Here is a 19661-nt window from a genome sequence, read left to right as displayed (position 1 = left end):
ACACAAGTGTTTACACAACATGTCCTGTAAAAACAGGGCTTAAGGTGTATGTTGTTACTCTCGTCACTTTTTCAAACTTAATAAATATGTATACATAGGAGTAAGATGTCTGTAGGACACGTAAGTCTAAGTTTTTTTGATGAGATGTAGTGAGATCAGACTGGGTAAATACTGGTAGATGTTATTCATTGTTAACTTTGCCAGACAGACACGAATTAGACAGCAGCTTTTTTTTTTTTTTAAAGATTTATTTTTGGGCTTTTTCATGCCTTTATTTGACAGAGGAAGGACAGTGGATAGATTCGGAAACAGGGAAGAAAGTGGGGAGAGACATGCGGTAAAGGGCCACAGGGCTGATTCAACCCAGGCTGCCCGCATCCATGGGTAGCGCCTTAAACCACTCGACCATCTGCGCTCCCAGACAACAGCTTTTGTTCATGGTGCAGCACTGTTGTACAGTGACCTGCCAAACTACTATTGTAGGACAAATTAACCCTGAATATTTGTTTAACAAATTCTTGTGTCATGGAAAGGAGTCTTAAAGGCTCGTTGGAGGCAGAAATGCAGCAAACATGGCATTAAAGGACATATTTTACCCTTTTAAGACAAGTTTATATTTGTCTCGGAGGTCCCCAAAACATACCTGTGAAGTCTGTTGCTGAAAAAACACTCCAGAACTGGATTTCGTATGTCTAAAATACCCCTCTGTTTCAGCCCTGCTCAGAACAAGCTGTTTCTGTATCTGTGGCATTAAATGCTAATGAGCTGTCTGACTCCGCCCCTGACTACACCCCTCTCAGGAAATGGATGTGGCTGCCAGCTGAGAGAAAGATCAGGAGAGGAGGGTAGAACTTTCTTCGAAGTGGGGAGGGAAAACCTAACCTGGGGGCGGTGCTAACTCCCCTAATGACATCATGAGTGGAAAATCTGAGAACAGCTTATTTTAGCATGCATTTTCTGAAAGGTGGAGAATGAGAGGGGAGGAAGCAATGGACTTTTCTGGTACTTCAGGGGATTGTGGACAGGCCAGGGGCACATATTTTTGTTAGAAAAGCCAGAAAAAGTGATTTTTTGCATAACATGTCCCCTTTAATATGAATATAAATGTTACAGACCACTCTATCGATCTTCCTGCTAACCATCACCCGGCTCATATAGCGTCATAATGGTGATTTCTGTTTGAAAAACAGAACACAATGAACCCCTGTCTAGCAGAGATGACAATTTCACCACAGCTGTGATGAGATTTTGGAGGAAAGGAAGTCATTTTCTTCACTTTTTCAATGAAAATATGAAAATATGAAAAATAGTACATTACAGTAATAATTCTCCTTCACATTGACATTATATAGAGCATTTACTAAGGCTTAACTGCTGCCTTCTGTGTGATGCCTATGCGATGAGGAAGGCAGCCTTGCCTGTAAGCCTGCATGTTGCAAAAGTCACGTGTGTAACAGCCAATTGAGAGGCAGATTTCAGTTGTAACTGATGGCTTGGAAGGATTTTCACAACTTGAAGCAAAAAAGAGTGAGTTTTATGAACCAAAATGAACTAATTCCACAATTAAAAATTGGTCTACATATTTGCAGATTAGTGCACGCATTTGTGGATCTTTGTACAAATTTGCAGATCTGTACACACATTTGTGGATTTGTGCATGTATTTTCAAATCTGCCTATTGCAGATTTGTGCACAGATCTTTGTACATATTTGTAAATACTTTTACAACAATAGTAGCTTCATAGCAAGTACACTGCATAAAAAAATACAAATTTATTAGAACTTTATTTGAATTGTAAGACTTTCTGTTTCTCTCCTTCATGGGTCTATTTACATATTAGACTGGAGTACAGCACATGAGCCACTCCAGTGATGAGGTTGTGGTTTGCGAACTCGAGGATTAGAAGCAGAATCGGGTACTCGCTGTGTCTCTTCTCCAGGGTTGACTCCTCACTCAGTCCCATCCAGTGTAGCAGCAGTGTTTGCATGGCTTCAGGGAACAGTTCTGTGGCTAGCTCCTCTGCAGGAGGCAAGTCACTGATTCTCTCAATGTGATGAACTTTAAAGCCCTCCACTCTGTGACTGATGCTGTTGTTGGCTGCATGAAACTGCTGTCCAAGCCAGCGTCCAATACAGCAAAGCAATGAGCTGGAATATACACATCCCCAGTCTTTGGCTTTCAGCAGGGCTAACACAGTTTCTTTCACATCTTTTTCTTCCAGGTTCCCATTAATACACTGATTAACCATCTCTAAAAGCAGCAGGATAGTCTCAAGATGCTCCATGCAGCTTTGAGAGAGTTTGTCATTCAAGTCCTGCAGCTTTTGTCTCACTGTGGATTGAACTTCACTGCATTCCTCAGTGTGCAAAGTCTGCTTTGAAAGACTGCAATAATCATGATCTGCTGATGTGTCACCTTTGTCACTGCTGCATACATCCATAGACCCCTGGTGTGCATGGCACAGCTGAAGCTGTGGCATTTCGTGCCTTGATTGTGCATCGTAAAAGCTGCTAGAAGGTGTTAAATCCAGCTGCACACTCAGGCTGTAACTCGTTTTCAGAGGGCTGGCATTGATCTGTGATTTCCAAACATCCTAACAAAGAAAGACAATCATATCAAAATGTTTTAGGTACATATACAACCCCAAATTCAATTAAGTTGGAATGTTGTATTTGATGTGAATATAAACAGAAAGCGATAATATTGAAAACACAGAAACCCAATATTTAACTGAAACAACACTGAGATAGCATATCAAATGCAGAAGCTGAGAAATTTCATTGTTTTTTGAAACCCTTTTGTTCAACAAGAACTACTGCCAAGAGGTCATAAGCCCTTGCAAGACATCCTGTAACTGGACAGTGAAAGCACAGTGGTGGGGCAAGAAGAGGCACTGTGGTGTTTTTTTGGTGGTGCGATTTGTAATAATGTGATAAACAAGGACTGGCTATGAGGCCTAATGGCCTTGTCATTTGACTTAGAATTTCTTCAAACTTTGTGCAAAAGTTGAAAACAAAAACCAAACATAGGTAAAGGCATTCTTGAGATATTGTGTTAATGTGAATGGGCTTTCAGACGTAGCCTGACATGCTAAGTAAACTGTTTCACATATCCATGGGAAAGGGTTGAAAAAAGTACACAACTATTATGCTCAAGTAAAAGTACAGTTACTTTGGTTAAAACTTAAGTAAAAGTAAAATGACTAATTTCAAATTGTACTCACAAAAGTACAATTACCCAGAAAAATTACTCAATTGCAGTAATTTGGGTGAATGTGATTAGTTACTTTCCACCTCTGCCATGGGACATTTTTCACATCCATCTAGGTAACACTGACACTGACATAGACAGGGTTTGAGAAGCACAGAACCTTAAAACACCTGAAGGTGACTGATTCATTTAGCAACAAAATGAGTAAAAAGAGTAAACTACAAATCACAAGCTTGACAGGCAGTCATTACCATATCACTATAAATGGAGCCATTTGGTAAATTCAGCTCTCATCACAGTCAGTCAGGAGATGAGCAAAAACATCTTTTCCACCAAGAAAACATTTTGTTGCACTTTTTTGCTCTTCTTTTAATAAAGAAAATGTTGTCCAGTTCTGATTAAACTACTGCCATAGCTGCATCCATGATAATCTCTTCAACAGCCACCAAGGTTTACAGGCTTGCAGTCACTTTAACTAAGCCACACCTATAGCCACAACCTCTTTCTCCTTAAATGGGGCTGATTGGTCCGGTCATTCTCTAACCAGGAAGTGTTTCAGTTTTGAAGCTTTGCAAGATGAATCTGTATGATGACAGACATGAAATCTGGCCAATCCATCTTTGAAAGGTTGCATCTCTATAACTCAGCTTTCAAACTTGGTTAAATCAAGTTGTCTTTGTGTGTTCTGATGTACCAGGCCCTAGATATTCTCATTATTATTGTTATTATTATTATTATTATTATTATTATTACAAGGAGGTGATGCTACAGTATAGTAAACTTGACCCTGCCCTGACTCTTTTGAATGATGTTGTGAGAGTCAAATTCAAAATGGGCGTATTATTTGACAATAGCAATGAAGTTTCTCAGTTTCACCACTGGATTTCCTGACCTCATTCTATTTTTAATCAAATGCTGGCGCTTCAGTGTTTTGCTAATTTTCCCATTCTGTTTCATTTATATTTTACACAGTGTCCCAGCTTTTTTGCTTTGGGGATTTTATGTAAAGGCCTAAAACAATCAAATAGAAATAATATGAATTGTTATGTACCTGATAGTTTTCTAGCACAGCGAGCTGCTCCTGTTTACTGTACATTTCAAAGGCTACTCGAAAAAGCCCCTGAACGCTGTAGAACCACAGGCTGTTATTTACAGTTGGCACCTTCAACCCGTGGAACCTGAAAGCTGACACGAGAAGAAAACATTGTGAAGTATTATGATGGTGTGTGTAGGTGTGTGCATTGATTTCTTTCCTCTCCAGTGTTTTACCTGAGGAGAACTGGATCTTTGTTGCCAATCCTTTCTTGGCAAACTTGGCATGGTGTCTTGGATGGTTCTCTGTGCGGATGTCTGTGTTGGAGAAGAGATCAGCTCCTAAATAAAGAGGAACAGCAGGACTCTGAAAGCAGATACAGAGATTATACACTTGAAGTCAAATCGTCTTTAAATGTATTCCACAAAGATAAGGAGACAAAGTATTAAATTATATTATATATCATTAGAAAGTATGCTAGTTTACTGTTTGTATAAATACCATCAATGTAAATGTGTTCACATAGAAAATATCTGATATTATGTGGGACTGATTTTGAGTAAGTTTTAACAAAAATACTGTAATTATTTTCTACATTCAGGTTGTCACCAGGGCTGCTCATGGGGGGGGCAACTTTCTGGGGCCCAGTCTCCTTGGGCCTTTTGGAGTTCAGAAAAATGGTCATTCATAAATTCAAGCAATGACACATTAATGCTATGTTTGACCTTAACACTCACTTTTAAATATCAAAGCAGCAAAATTACACATTTTACACATCCAGTAAAAGGTAAACCCTGTCGGGTTAAATTTGTTTATCAAATTAACTGATGCGAGATTTACGAGTCGGTTAAACTAATTTCCTATTGTTTTTATAAACACAGGCTTGAAATCCCAGTTTATTATGCCCTTTTACACTGTAATGGACCGCCCGCCACTAAAAGACACTGTAGCTTCAATTAGTGGCTGCCTTCCTGTCTGAGCTAAATGGAAATAAAGTTGGATGTACATTGCTGAAGGTTGAACTCACAAATTGCTTCTCAACCGAAGTGAATAGAGACCACATATCGAAGCACAATATTTATCTGCAAAGCGGAACGAAGGCTGTTGGAGCTAGCTGCTAATGTTAGCTACGCTGTACAGGGTGTAACAGGCTCACATCATACCCGCTGACACAACGACCCTGTGATGAATTTTTGTATGTATTTTCTCCTCTTAAACTAGTTGGTTAAATGCAATTTGAACGGGCATTTAGCCGAATAGGGAACTTGATACCTAGGAACATCCTTAGGTATAAGACTTGCGGAGTTGCCAACGATACCCAAAAATGTACTGAAGACAAGTTGTCACAAAGGAGTCCAGGATAATGGATTAGGTTGCCAGGATAGGTGAATTGCTCCACAGCTTCCACGCTCTCATATTTCACTGACACAGATTCAAAGCCAGCATCCAAGGTGTCCCCCCAGGAGACATGCATTCCCAACTCTCCAGCTTCCTCACACAGTGAGTTAAAACCCCCCACAAGGACATCTACAGTATCTGCAAGGGTCACAGCATCATCAGCAAAGTCCAGATCAGTGATCTGGACATTACCAAATGATACTCCACAGTTCGCTGCCCTGTTACTTTCCCCATTATCCAGTCCATACAGGTATTGAACAACAAAGGCGTTACAATGCACCCCTGCCTGCCTCATTTGTAGGTGTTTATGTGCAATATAGTTTAAGGGCATGGGGGTGTTGACTCTAAAATTGGCCGTAGGTGTGAATGTAAGTGTGCTTGGTTGCCTGTCTCAATATGTCAGCCCTGCGATTGACTGGCGACCAGTCCAGGGTGTACCCCGCCTCTCACCCAATGACTGCTGGGATAGGCTCCAGCATCCCCCACGACCCCCAACAGGACAAGCGGTATAGACAATGGACGGATGGATGGATAGCATGGGGGTGCAAGCCCTTTGCCCCAAGGCTCCAGAGGCAAGGGATGCCAACCCTCTTTCAGATGTTAACTACTAAAGTAACCTACCAAGAACTAAGCATTCACATTACATTTCTCTATTTATGAAATAAAATATGGAGGTAAAAGTTTCAGTCTCATGCTATGGTTGTAAAAGGGTTTTGGTGGGTTCCAGAGGATATTTGGGTTTCAATTTGGACTGTGGAATGTTTATGAAAGTATCATATATTTGGATTTTTCTATATTCCTTTGGACTTTTTTGCTTAAAGCTCCCGTGAGGATTTTTGTTTAGTCATGGCATATACCAAAATTAAAACTGACATCTCTCCCAAAGAAAACAAAACCATCATGAAGATGACTGAGTGTTTCTATATACTATTTTCAAAATGTAGAACTACTGCCCTTAGGTAGGTGCCACATGAGTCGATAATCAGCCTATTCTCTTTTTATTATCATTATTTTACATTTTCCACAGCAATCATTTGATATATTTGACATTTAAAAGAAAACAATGTAAAGTTTTCCTGTTAAAACACGACTCAAACATTGGACAAAATTAAACAAAAGTGAGGAAGTTCTGCCTCAGGGGGCGCCAAGGTCAAAATGGCCTAAAAATACACACGTGAGCTTTAATATTTAATGTAGTTTACTTTTTAGCCAGCTAGAAACATGTCTGAATGACGTTTGCACCATCCTGGATCACAGTCAATGTTTTTGCAGATGTAACGCCATCTGCTGGTTTTAGAGTTTATGGGAAATGTGTTAATAACAACTAACCCTTTCGGCTGAATAAGAACATAGGACACCTTCAAACCCGCAGTGACAGCAGGAAACTCACCTGGTTGGGGCACTCTGTCAGTCTGAATGATGTCGGGTTTAGCAAGTAAATAAAGCGGATTTTTCGAGACCCTCCGTCCCACTGAGGTAAAGTAAGGTGGACAGTTGAGCAGGTAGACATTACAAAGTGTAAATGAAGCCTCACGCCCTCTAAAAAATGCGCTGTCCTGTAGAAAAACCACACAAATTTCAGAATGAAAGAAAGTGTCAAAACTGATCGAACCGAGCGAAGAGACACTGCCGAGCAGAAGTATAAAAGGGCACTTTATTCCCCCGGTGCTGTCTTGCAGATATGAAAAAAATCTTATGAGGGAAGGCGATTCCCTTTAAAAACAAATAAACAAATGAACATGGCAATTTTTACTGAAGCAATAAGAAGACATACATTCATACATTTAATATAATACCACTGCTTTTAAATCCACGTGATAATGAAAAATTCATCAACTTGGGCTGAAATCACTAGTAGCTAACTTCTTGTGCTCAGTCTCAGTAAAAAGTAAAATTTGATCGAGCCCTCGACTGCAGTTCTTCTGCAAAAAAGACAGCTTTATCTGGAATGATATTCTTCCACGCAATCGGCTATTTTTCCACTTTCTAAACCCAAAAATTCTACGTTTTGGTTTCCAGAAATTTACTAATTACTAAACTCAGACATTTTGAGGTTTTCTCCTCATAAATGTAAGACTTTAAAAAAAAAAAAAAAAAAATCATTAGTTCCTAACTTTATAGACTTAAAAACCCACATTTTTATTCTCGAAAATTACTAGATCCTTGTTTGTTAGAGTGGCTCTAAAATGTTGTTCCTTTCCCTTTAATAGCTGAATAAAAATGTACTTTTTTCAGATGAGTAAAATAACATGTATGGATTGATTCCCACTGAGGACTTCCAAGTAGAACATAGTTGTGTTATGAAATTACACTGATTGGTGTCACAATAATTGCCATACACATGCGTTGAAAAAGCATTTTCTAAATCCTTTTCAATGTTTGTTTACGTTTGCAGTAATCTTAAGCAGAACATTTCCCTCCTTTTACTTTACGGGTTTCTGGAACCTGAAAGACGTCACTTGGGGCATATTAAAATTCTCTTCAACTTGCGGTCATGTGACACCAGGAGGACCAATGAAAACTTAGAGCAGTTGATTTCACCTCTGAACTGTCGCTCGATGCAAGTGACGCTGGGTAAAAAAATGGCTGAGGTTGATTTTGGGGATCGTGAGCTCTTTGAGCAGCTAAATGACTCTGCTCCGCTTCTCCCCTCACATGTTCGCTTCACAGACGATGGAGAAGACCAGGAGGAGACGAGCCAGCTCCGGAGCAGGCTGAAGGAATGTGATGACTACATCCAGAGACTCACGGAGGAGAATATCCTTCTGTCGGCTACGTTAGCACTGTGGACAAGCTAACGGCTGCTAGCGTTATTAGCCCGCTGTCAGTAACAAAAACTGTAAAACCATTGTTTACAAATGTCTTGTTAATGACTTTCTTTGTAGGTTTTCTGTTGTTTTCTTTAACTATAAGATCACATAAGGGTTTGAGAAGAAAGCTTAACATTCTCACACGTCCAAGGTAATATGTTGTCATTTAGCCGTTAACTTCTACATAAACGAAACTGATCGATAACAAAAACACAAATGCTAATTTCCTGTTGACATTACAGCGGAATCGTTGTCGAAGATCTCAACATTGACGGCCCTGTTCTTCAAATCCTTTACGCAAACAACGTCATTTCCAAGTAAGCAATTTTATCCATCAATTAATTGGGGCAAATTGCTGACCTTTATTTTGGATAATTCTTCTTTGTCCACGTCTCTTGTGGTGGTAAACCCATTAAGACGTTTATTGTTCTATCAAAACACTATTAGTTAACACTGATCGAATATAAAATGCAAACTCGTGTACGCTGCCTAAATTGAACAATTACGTTGGTAAACTTCAATTCACTAACTCGTTGCCAATGTACTGTAATGTATTTATAGTCCAGTTCAATTTTGATTCCAGTCATGTATCATCATCAAAAGTAAAATGCACAGTCCATGTCTTTTCTATATTCCTAGCCTTGTGGGCTGGAGCTGATGCCAGCTGTCATTGGGTGAGAGGTGGGGCACATCCCTTACTGCTCTCACAGGACCAATTGATAGAGATAAACAACCAGGCAATCGCACTCATGTCTATGGGCAATTTAGAGCCACGTATTAACCCAGTAAGCATGTTATTGGACTGTGGGCGGAGGCTGGACTACCCACAGAGAGAACCCAATCATGCACAGAGACACCATGTAAACTCCACACTGAAAGTCTTTGTCCAACTGGGATTTGAAATAGGAACTATCTTGCTCTGAGTTGACAGTGCTGACCACTCCATTGCTGTGCAGATCATGCTATAAAGTTGATGTAGTGAAATGTATTTTGCCCAAGCACATTTTCATCCTTTTCACAATGGTAATTAAATATGTAGAAGAAATAAGTAAGTGGCATTATTCCAATAAAAACCATTTTAATAAAAATCTGAATAAATAAAAACCAAGACACACAAACATTAAGTGCTTTTGTTTGTGAAGTAGTCTGATTACCCACAGTAAAAACTGCTCTTGAGGTGGTTAGTAAGTGCCCTGCAAACATTTTCCTGAAGAATGAAAGGATAACAGACTCTACCCCAGTTCAGAATACTCATGCATGATGTGCAATGCCTTCCTCTTTCAGTGGAAGGTGTAAATGTCCTGCACCTGTAGTAGCAGTTAGCTAGTGAATCAATGGAAATGGGACGGTGTGTTGCCTGCAGTTTATGATTATTTCAGTCCTCTCCCAAATAGTCCTAGTTTTTGCTACAGTAGCTCATTAGAATAATAATTATTGTATCACTCTGAAACTTGTGGTATTGAAAAAAATTCTTAGTTGCTCATTTTTGGTTGCACTAGGGATGCTCAATATTATGTGCATGATATTGCTATTGGCAGATACTAGCTTAAAAAGTGGAATATTGGTATTGAAAGATATGCACAACAGCAAAAATCAATTATCAGCCTTAAAAATGGGCATAATGTACAACTGTAGCATCAGAAAGAGGTGGATGCGTAGAGTGCCATCACTCACAGGGGCCCACCGTGAGCCTTGAAAATTGAAATGAAGTTCATTTGAATTCCAAATGAAGCCCCAAAGGTAAACAACTACCAGACTGTCTACTTTCCCGCTCTTCTTTATGAGCTCTGTTCAACTCAACCATTCTTTGCACAAGAGACACTTGTTTTTTTTTTTTTTTGTTTGTTGTTTTTTTTGTTTGTTTTTTTGCAGTTGAAAAGGTGTGTGTATATATCAGTATTGACTAAAATGAGTTTGGAAACAATAGCATATTGGATATAAGACAAAAAATCTATCATCATGCATCCCTATTTTGCATATTAAATATCTGGCCCCTTTCCAAAGTACTTGTAATAGCAACTCTTTGCAAATGTTGGTCTCAGTACCTTTTCCATACATTCTTTAGTTTTTACTTTATTGCCCATTAAGTGTATATTACAGCTTTTTAACTACATTGCTTTAATGATAATAATAATAATAACCATATTTATTTGGTACCTTTAAAAATGGATGTAGTATATGAAAACCTGTAACAGACATAGCAAGGCAGAAACCCAGGGATTAATAGAATCGACATCAATAATCCAGCAAAAAAGAAAAAGGTCTTGAAAATTAAACATAAAGGCAGGACCAAAATATGAACAAAAAATAAAACAAAAAGAATCAAAATGGCACAACAGCAGATCTCAAGGCACTCGCAGTAGCAAATGAATACACAGTTTTAAAGTTAAAGAAAAGCAATAAAAGACAGTATCATGTATGATTTAACAAAATGATATCATTGAAAATAAAAGAAAAAACTTAAGGAGACTGCATCTCATCAGAGGAGATAAAACAAAGGCAAGAAGATAAAAGATTAGTAAGAGATAGATGAACACGTAAATGATTAGAATATAGAAAGATGTTAGGAACAGGGCATCAGAGGGGTAAATAGAGCAAGACAAACAATGATTAAAGGAAGCGAGATAAGAAAATAGATAAATAAAAGTGATATCACATATAAACAAGTCTGTAAAAGTTAGTTAAGAACTAATTGAAAAGTTGTCACCAATATTGCAAACCTCATATCCTCAGGAAAGTTGTTCCAAGGTTGAGACGCCTGAAATTTAAAGTTAATGTTTGTTTTTGTTGATGATAATGGAAAACCGAAACAATTGTTCTCCTCAGACAATGTCGCCAAGAAATTGAAGACAGCATCTGCAGTGTGATTTTGAAGCATCAACAACTGGGTGATGAAACGAAAAAGAACACCTATCACATAAAACCACAGGTATTTATAATGCAGCGTTATGTATGTATAGAGGTTCATATTTTGCATACTGTTAATGAAAACTCTTTGTTCCCTCTATACAGAACTCAGCCTTTACCTTGGATGAAGATCCACAAAAATTGTCTTCTAGTAGTGCAAGAACAACAGGAGAATCCTTTAAAGTGAGTATATACCTTTGTTCCCTTTATTTGGAATTGAAAATTCTATTTTTTAATAGACAAGATATTAACATATCAAACTGCTTTATTTTTTCTGTCTTAGGTGGTTGGAAGTGTATTACATTTCACTACTTTTAGTGTTGATAAACTTGGACAACCTCTGATGAATGACAGCCCTCAGATGACAGATGGATGGGAGGTTCCAACGTATCTTTAAGATGAAGAAAATGACACATCAGCAGAAATCAGCAGCCTTGTCTGTTAGGTCATTTCTTCTAAACTGTTCTGGTGACGCACAAATAAAAAACTGTCATGCTGTAGAAAAAACTTGGAGAAAAGAAAAGGTGTCAAAGTTTTCTGAGTAATTTATATTCCAAACAATACTGTAAGCATTAGTGGCACTGTTAAACTGGACAAGGCATAGAGTTAATAGATTTTTATTGCACAAGTATGATTTAAACTTCCTGAATTGTCTCAAAGCTATAACCAGGTCTTCTGCCAAGTCGTTGGCACGGATGGAGTAGAAATAGAAATGAAAGACAAAAGGTACATCTGGTGTTACTTATGCAGCTTCTATTTATGGCTTGCTTTATTTTGTTGCTTGGCGGGATGTACTTTTGTAATTAGTCCATCACTTTTCTGTTCATTGTAGACCAAAATCTATTTGTTTCAACTGCGGTCTGAGCAGTCATCAGATGAAGGATTGTCCCAAGGTAACATCAAACACATGTTTAAGCACATATTTGTATTAATAGATTAAACAAAATGCCATAGCTTATGTTCACATTATTCATTCTAAGCCCAAAGATATGGCTGCAATCAACGAGAGAAGGAAGGAGTTTAATCAGAACAACAACCAGGCCATGCAGAGTAACCAGCGATACCACGCTGACGAAGTGGAGGAGCGGTTTGCCAAATACAAGGCTGGAATGATGAGGCAAAATTTTTTACACATCATACAAAAGATATTACACAGCAATATCTACTGAACTCATTTAGGTAAGACATTGATTCAATATTAATTTTGTGCTTTATCTTAGCGAGGAGCTCATGGCAGCACTGGGACTTGATAGAAACACCCTTCCACCTCTGATCTACCGCATGAGGCAGCTTGGATACCCACCAGGTTGGCTCAAAGAGGCAGAAATGGAAGACTCAGGCTTGGCCCTTTATGATGGAAATGGTATGTTTTGATTAAAAGTTATGTGGTGTGATAACTTTACCTTTAAGTAAACTCCTGTGTAACATAGACTGTTTGAGTTAAGTGCAGAGCTTGGGCTGAATCTTTGGGTTTTTCTACTTCTAGCTTCAAACGATGGCAATGCAACAGACAACGCCAACTCCCAAAATGTCTCTTATGATGTTTCCAAACTGGTGGATTTCCCAGGTTTCAACGTGCCTGCACCAAACATGAAAGATGTAAGTCTGACAGAATAAATATGTCAAATATTGTGGTGGAATACCCCACTAGTTGAAGCTGTTCACATTGTTTTCAACCGTCCAGATCCTTGCTTTCATTGTACCCAGTCTCAAATGCTGTAGTTAAATGAGTCCAGGTATCCAAGCTGTTTTGATATTTTGTTTTATTTATATCTTTATCAACCTTGAAAAGCAAATGGATTGGCTAGATTCCATGTCTATTCCAAGTCGAAGAATGACTGGACCAATCAGTGTCATTTGAGGAGAATAAGACATTAGCTTTGGGCACGGTTTAGTTGAAGCAGCTGCGAATCTGTTTAACAATGGCAGCTAGTGAAGAGATCAGCATGCATGCAGCTGTGGCTGCAGTGCAAAGAACTGCACTGAAAGCTTTTCTGGGTGGAAAAGATGTTTTTGCTTTTCTCCTGACTGGCAAGAGTTTAATATACCAACCGCCTCCTCTGATAGTGAAGGATCATGTGTTGACACAACAGCTGTCTGTCCAGCTTGTTTTGCTTCTTGGCAATTGCACACACCTACTTCATCACCTGTTGTTGCTCTGATTGGCCCACAAGGAATGTGACAGGCAGAACTTCCAGTCACCCCGTGGTGTTTTTTTTTTTTTTTTCGCAATGTTCTGCCCTTTGAAACACCATGTTTGGGCTGTTGTGAAATGTATTTTGTGCCATGCATACATGGGATAGTCCATCTGACATGCCTAGTTAAAGCGTTTTTTTTTTTTTTTTCTCTTTTTTGTGAAAGAATCAGCAAAGATTTCTCTCTCAGATTTCAATTGTGTTTTGCTTTTATCACTAACAGGAAAATACACACATCTCATTACTACCAGTGATATTTTCTTACAAAATCATGAGAATTAATTCATACAAGTACCTGTTTATGGAGCCTCTCTTCCTGTGTTATGCTTTTAATGCAGATTTTTAAGTCAAGCTCGAGTCAAATCAAGTTTCCATTATTCTTTCAGCAATTTACAAGAAACATAGAAACTCTGTTTTATTTCTTAAGGACTGTATTGCTAGATAAGAGATAGTATTTAATATTGAAGAGATTATAACATCGGGTTAGATGTAGTGTGAAGTGGCAGAGGTAGTGTTAAAACAGACCAGCATCAGTGTTTATAAAGTGTACCTAGAATACACGGTATACATGGGTGGTGCAAATACTGACACAGACAGTCACATCGAACATGTCAGACAGCAGAATCTTTTTACAAAATGTGCAGATTGCAGGGGATCTGGACTGGGATAGAGTATCTTAGTCCATATAGGTCTTCATCTGATGTTGAAACAACCTTCTTTTGTCTGACCTGCAGGAGTTTATGCTGTATGGCTCTGTCCCGATACAGAGCTGCCACATGAAGCAAAACTACGCAGCCTACCTGTCCAGCAACTTCCCCATGGTAATTATCTGGTTATTGAAATAATAATATTAAAACTGACAGTGTTGTCTGACTGTCTTGTGCTTGAGGCAAACTTCATGGATACCACTTTTCACTGTTTATGCAGCTATTCTACCATTCATCAAACAGTTGGCCATTTTTTATAAAATGAATTTGATAAGATTTAATGTAAACCTACATTACCTTTAAAAACTGAGGGTGATCATCATTTGAAAGCACTTACAGAGTTATGAGTGAACGGAGGTTTTAAGAGTTTTAAATAAGTGATTCATGAAAAAAAGCCTTTAGCCATGCTAAGTTAATCATTAGAATAGTACATTTTACAGTTAAGATCAATCATTGCATTGTTAAATTAAGAGTTGACCATATTTAAGTCATGTATTTGTGCATATTATTCTGTTATGTTTTATGTTCTGTTAAGTGCTTAATTGGCCAAATGACAGTAAAATATAAATCAAATTTGTGTCTTAATTAAGCATATATAAGTACAAATAAGTGCAAAATTACTCAATTTATCCTGTTATATCCGCACCTAAATGTGCATAAGAGTGCTCTGTAATGGTCTTAGGTTCTGTTTTTAGCCAGTTACAAATCACATATTTGTTGTATATATGCATACTTCCTTTAAGAGCTTATATGCTCTAGCTGCTGTGTTGCTGGAGCTCTGAGTTTCATCACTTATTCTTATTGCAAGACTATTTTTGGTCTACTTACTTCATATCTGCTGACCCACATCAGTCAAAGGAGATCTGGACTTTAAAATCTTTGCTCTCTGTATCTTTTCTTGCTGTCTCTCAGAACAGAGCATGGAAAAACATTTAAGTTCGCTGCTCTGACCTGCACAAAGACTTCAGACTTAATGATCTCACTGGATGCTTTTAAGAGAAAGCTAATGACTTGCAGGGAAACGCATCTGGCTGCAGATATTTGGATTAAGTTACATATGGTTGACTTTGGTAAATATTCGTTGCTGAAATCTGTTATCTTATGTTGTCAATTTGTCTTTTACTATGCTGTGTATGAGTGCTCTTTGTCAAAATTTTAAATATGCTTCTGCCTGTCTTGGCCAGCACACACTTGAAATGAGATTTTTAATCTCAGCAAGGGTTTTTCCTGGTAAAAAAAGATAAGAAAGCTTTGGTAAATATGTGAACCTTCTAAAAAGTTGTGCAAGTGGATTTTAGAAACAATTTCCCTCTTAAAAAACAGTTTGTGAACGGAGGCCAGTGAAACTTTTCTGTCTACATTCTCCCCATCTGATTAATTTCAGAAGAGAGAGAATCTAAATACAGACATTTTAAAACTGCGATGCAGTTTAGATACACAAAAATATATCAAGTATGGGTGAACCGTCAAAACTTCAAGGATAAAATAGAAACTTGCATTTACTAATTTGAAATGTTTCATTAATACAGTTATTTGCCTTTTACAGCAGTCAGTGATGTTCACCTGCATTCAGTGTTAATTTTGACAGCTATTTTTAAGTTTAGTCTCATTCTTAGTCTTTAGATGAAATGCCTTGTAGTTTTAGTCACATTTTAGTCATTTCTATCTTTTATAGCTTTAGTCTAGTTTACTCAAGGATAACTCAAAAAACTTTTAGTCTAGTTTTAGTCCATAAAAAGCCCTCACATTTTAGTCACAACTTTAAGTCCAAGCATTTATTTCTAGCCTGAATCTGGCTCTAAATTATGGTAGCTTTCTATGCACCCTGTCAAACCTGGGATTCCTGCTTTCTTCAGCTGAGAGGAAGAATAGTTTTAGATGTTTTTTTGACAGATTTACCCACAGTAGAGAAATATCATGGATTTTGAATGTCCAACAAAAACTAAACTAAATTTTTGTCTAGTTTTAGTCATCTTGATGAAAACGAAACTTACTTTTAGTCAGTCAGAAGAATAAAAAATCTATATTTTGCTAGTCTTAGTCTAGTCTTTCTCACGGAAAAAAGGCTGTCAACAAACAATTTCAGTCATAGTTTTAGTCGACAAAATTAACACTGCTTGCGTTGAGTCCATCCTCTAAAATCCAAAAAGACAGACAACTATCTGAGTTTGTATTCAGATCTGTTTGTCACTGGGCATTGACAATGTTCACAAGTAGAGACTTGTTAAGACTTGATTTGATGAAATCAAGTTATGTTATGACCCTGTTGTCCCTTCAGTAGTTTAATTAAACATTTTATTCTTTCCTGCAAACAGCCTGGTGCCAACAGCAACAAGAGACAGCATGAATCTGACTCGTCTTTTCAGCAGAGGAAGAAGATGAGGTCCAGTCCCGATCGAGCCTCTGATAGAAGCTCAGACATGGATATTGAATCGGGTAAATGTTAATCCTTCGTGCATTCATATCCTTGTTTACACTTATTTTCTTTCACAAATGAGCTTAACAGAATAGGTGGTGTTTTAAAGCAACATGATGAAAAAGTTGAGAGCTGTACAGTGAGAATTTGTTACGGTAGAAATAAAATACAGATTTGAGTGGGGTTAAAATGAAACTAGATGATGTTAGGCAGCTGGGGTACATTGATCTCATTTTGAAATATGCCCAAACTTTTGCCAACAGATTTAACAACTGCAGAGCATAAAGTACTAAGTAAAAAGAACTAAGTGAACTGAATTACAGAGAAATTACTGACCTAAAGCCTCATGTTTACAAAACTTTCAAGTGTTATTTCAGTTTTGCATCCATCACTGATAAACCAGACTGATGTGTGCCTCCAGGCTCTGCTTTGTGTACTTGAAATCAGATCCATATAATGCCCGAAAACTCAATGTATGACCCATATCAATGTCAGCAGTCCACCGTCACTTTACAAAACAGTATGGATATCTGTCAAGTACTAAGTACCCTAATTTTAGCGGATATTACTCCGTTTCTCTCCTGTTGTCCTTGGTTTCCCATTTAGCAGACAGCTCTGTTTCAGATAGTTTTGCAGTCGTGTTGCTCGCTGAAAGTCACATCAGTGCATAACCTCTTAAAAAAAAAAAAGCAATTTTAATGTATTTATTCACTGCTATTTGGAGTCAGTTTCTCCTACCCTGCCTCAGTCACTACTTTCTTAAGTCATCCTGGTGTCATTGTCTTCTTCCTCTTTTATCCTGCTGTCGGCTTCTTTTGTTCACATGTGGTGATGCAATTTTGAGAGTTCTGAAATTGATCTGATACCTGGATGACAGTTATTAGGTGTTGGAACCTATATTCCTCAGTGTGAGAATGAGGCTGGGAATCATTTCTGTTAGGCAGCAACACTTTCTTACTTTGAAAACAACTTTATTTAAATACATAAAAACTGATAGTTACCACAATCTGCCCCACAATCTGTGCACCACTGATGAGCTTGCATCACTCACCCTCATTAAGTTGCATTTTATGTGAAAAGCAGCCAAAAATGCTCCTTTGTTGTCCCTGGCTCTCTCATATTGCCAGCATTTTCTCTAAAAATACCATGCACTTTAATAAATTGATAAAGCATTCCCAGGATGACAGTTGAAATGGAGTCACTGGTGTGTGATCTGTGGGAGCTCTCAGCTTGTAGCACTTCCCCATAAGGTAACATCATGGCTCCAGGTATCTGTAGTGAAACTTAAAGCTTTTATACCATCAACTCTGGTGATTAATGTTCTCACACATTCTTGTATAGACCAGGCAGAGAGCCTTTAGAAGGTATTTGGTGTCAAACTGTATAACCTAGCTAAAAGATCTGCCTGCTGGAGCTAGTAACAGACCAATCTCTGATACAGGGATCATATTGGCCAATCTCTGTCTATATCATCTGAATTCATGCTTTAATGCCCCACCATGAGTGGTGTATTGTTGCATATTCTAAAATGTACTGTAGATATTTGGCACCGGGGATTCAATAACTACATCACACACGTCAGGATGGGGAATATTTATATAGTTTTTTCTGTTCCACCATTATGGTGTACTTCTTTTGACTGAACTAGCTGCTTCTTTATCTAACTTTTTAATCATGTCTTCTTACAGATCCAGGGACACCTTACCATACTCAAGGTGCAGGTGACTTCCAGTTCCAACCTCCGCTGCCCCCTGGCTCTCCTTGCTTCAGTTCACCTCCTCCTCTACCACATGGCACTCCTCCTGCTACACCCACTCCTCCACCTCTCCCCAAAGGCACTCCTCCTCCCACACCCACCAATGGCTCTCCAGCTCTGCGTGGGCAGAGCTGGACGGCTGCTGATGACGCCGCAGAGGGAACAGAGGATGAACTGACACTGGAGGAGCTGGAGGAGCAGCAGAGGTTGATATGGGCGGCTCTTCAAAATGCAGAAACGGCAACCAACAGTGACTCTGAGACACCTGCCACGGGAACTCCTGTACCCAGTTCTCCAAGCGTGTCCACACCTGTGCATGTGGACACAGAAACAGAAGAGACTGAGGAAGCAATGGACACTAGAAAACCTGAAGAAACTTGTCAAAACATTGAAATTAAAAGTGAACCTCAGAGCCCTGGGCCGATCAAAGCTGAGGAAGACAGTCCTCAGAGTCCTGAACCAGTAAAAATGAAATCTGAAAGCCTTCTGAGTCCATGTCAAATTAAAGTTGAGGAAGACAGCCCTCAGAGCCCGGACCCAATCAGAATCCAGGAAGACATCAGACAGAGGCCTGATCTGGGTTACCTGCATGGTGGTGCTGGAGATTGTGCCTCTCCTGAGCACAGTATGAAGATAACAGCTGTGCCTCATCGGAGCAACTTTGCAGCTGGCATTGTTCCATTTGAAGATACACCAGAGTTCACTGAAGTTGCAGAAGCCACAGGGACTTATCTTAAGATCAGAGACTTACTTAAAAGCTCACCTCGAAATTTGGCGAAAAAAAAGTAACAGATGTACTTTTTTGATTTGGAACCCAGGGACACATGGACATTTTTTAAACAAATGCTTCTGTTTTCAATTTCATGACCATCTCATCAAGCGTGTTTTAGCAGTTTATTTTATTTTTTTACCAAATTGAATGTCCGTGCTGTAAATGCATTTGATCTGTACGATGGGGGGGGGGGACATAGAGGGATGCTGTAGCAATCATGTTTTAATAGGCTTCAACCAATTCCTTTTATTTCTGTATTAGTAGTGTAACTCATACTATTTGTTGCACTGTATAAGTTGTACAAGCGTCAGTATCTCACTTGACTCCATCTCAAAAACATTGTTTTAAATCACATTTCTATTTTTTGTTCCACTTTAATTGCTTTAAAACTATAAAGCAAACTGGACTCAGACTTTCTTCAGTGCACTACTTCATTCAGCAGACATGCAGGTTTGA

The 19661-nt window shown here is 38.5% G+C and overlaps 2 protein-coding genes across 2 annotated transcripts; one reads left to right on the top strand and one right to left on the bottom strand.

Annotated features, from left to right (window-relative positions):
* Nucleotides 1–634: 634 nt before the first annotated feature.
* si:ch211-110p13.9 (uncharacterized protein LOC562347 homolog) lies at nt 635–7252 on the bottom strand. Its single transcript, XM_041788078.1, has 4 exons — nt 7033–7252; nt 4481–4610; nt 4263–4396; nt 635–2594 (listed from the first exon to the last, which is right to left on the bottom strand). The coding sequence occupies exons 1-4, from the start codon at nt 7150–7152 to the stop codon at nt 1827–1829; spliced, it is 1152 nt and encodes a 383-aa protein (XP_041644012.1). The 5' UTR covers nt 7153–7252; the 3' UTR covers nt 635–1826.
* A 961-nt stretch (nt 7253–8213) lies between these two features.
* Nucleotides 8214–19617, top strand: zcchc8 (zinc finger, CCHC domain containing 8). Its single transcript, XM_041787256.1, has 14 exons — nt 8214–8399; nt 8561–8603; nt 8695–8769; nt 11279–11381; nt 11465–11542; nt 11643–11746; nt 12020–12085; nt 12192–12252; nt 12340–12476; nt 12580–12722; nt 12846–12958; nt 14289–14375; nt 16577–16697; nt 18366–19617. The coding sequence occupies exons 1-14, from the start codon at nt 8225–8227 to the stop codon at nt 19220–19222; spliced, it is 2163 nt and encodes a 720-aa protein (XP_041643190.1). The 5' UTR covers nt 8214–8224; the 3' UTR covers nt 19223–19617.
* The last annotated feature ends 44 nt before the right edge of the window (nt 19618–19661 follow it).

Source organism: Cheilinus undulatus, linkage group 5 (genome assembly GCF_018320785.1).
Source record: "Cheilinus undulatus linkage group 5, ASM1832078v1, whole genome shotgun sequence".
NCBI lineage: Eukaryota > Metazoa > Chordata > Actinopteri > Labriformes > Labridae > Cheilinus > Cheilinus undulatus.
Note: the sequence above shows the minus strand (reverse complement) of the source record. Positions and strands in the feature narration are given on the sequence as shown.

What these genes read in the sequence shown, in the direction of transcription:
- si:ch211-110p13.9 (XM_041788078.1), bottom strand. Translation starts at nt 7,152, where the DNA reads ATGTCTACCTGCTCAACTGTCCACCTTACTTTACCTCAGTGGGACGGA. An exon ending in TGACAGAGTGCCCCAACCAG is followed by an intron (nt 4,611 to 7,032) that starts GTGAGTTTCCTG and finishes ATCTGCTTTCAG; the next exon opens with AGTCCTGCTGTTCCTCTTTA. An exon ending in AAAGATCCAGTTCTCCTCAG is followed by an intron (nt 4,397 to 4,480) that starts GTAAAACACTGG and finishes TTCTCGTGTCAG; the next exon opens with CTTTCAGGTTCCACGGGTTG.
- zcchc8 (XM_041787256.1), top strand. Translation starts at nt 8,225, where the DNA reads ATGGCTGAGGTTGATTTTGGGGATCGTGAGCTCTTTGAGCAGCTAAAT. An exon ending in TACAAGGCTGGAATGATGAG is followed by an intron (nt 12,477 to 12,579) that starts GCAAAATTTTTT and finishes GCTTTATCTTAG; the next exon opens with CGAGGAGCTCATGGCAGCAC. An exon ending in TGTCCAGCAACTTCCCCATG is followed by an intron (nt 14,376 to 16,576) that starts GTAATTATCTGG and finishes TCCTGCAAACAG; the next exon opens with CCTGGTGCCAACAGCAACAA.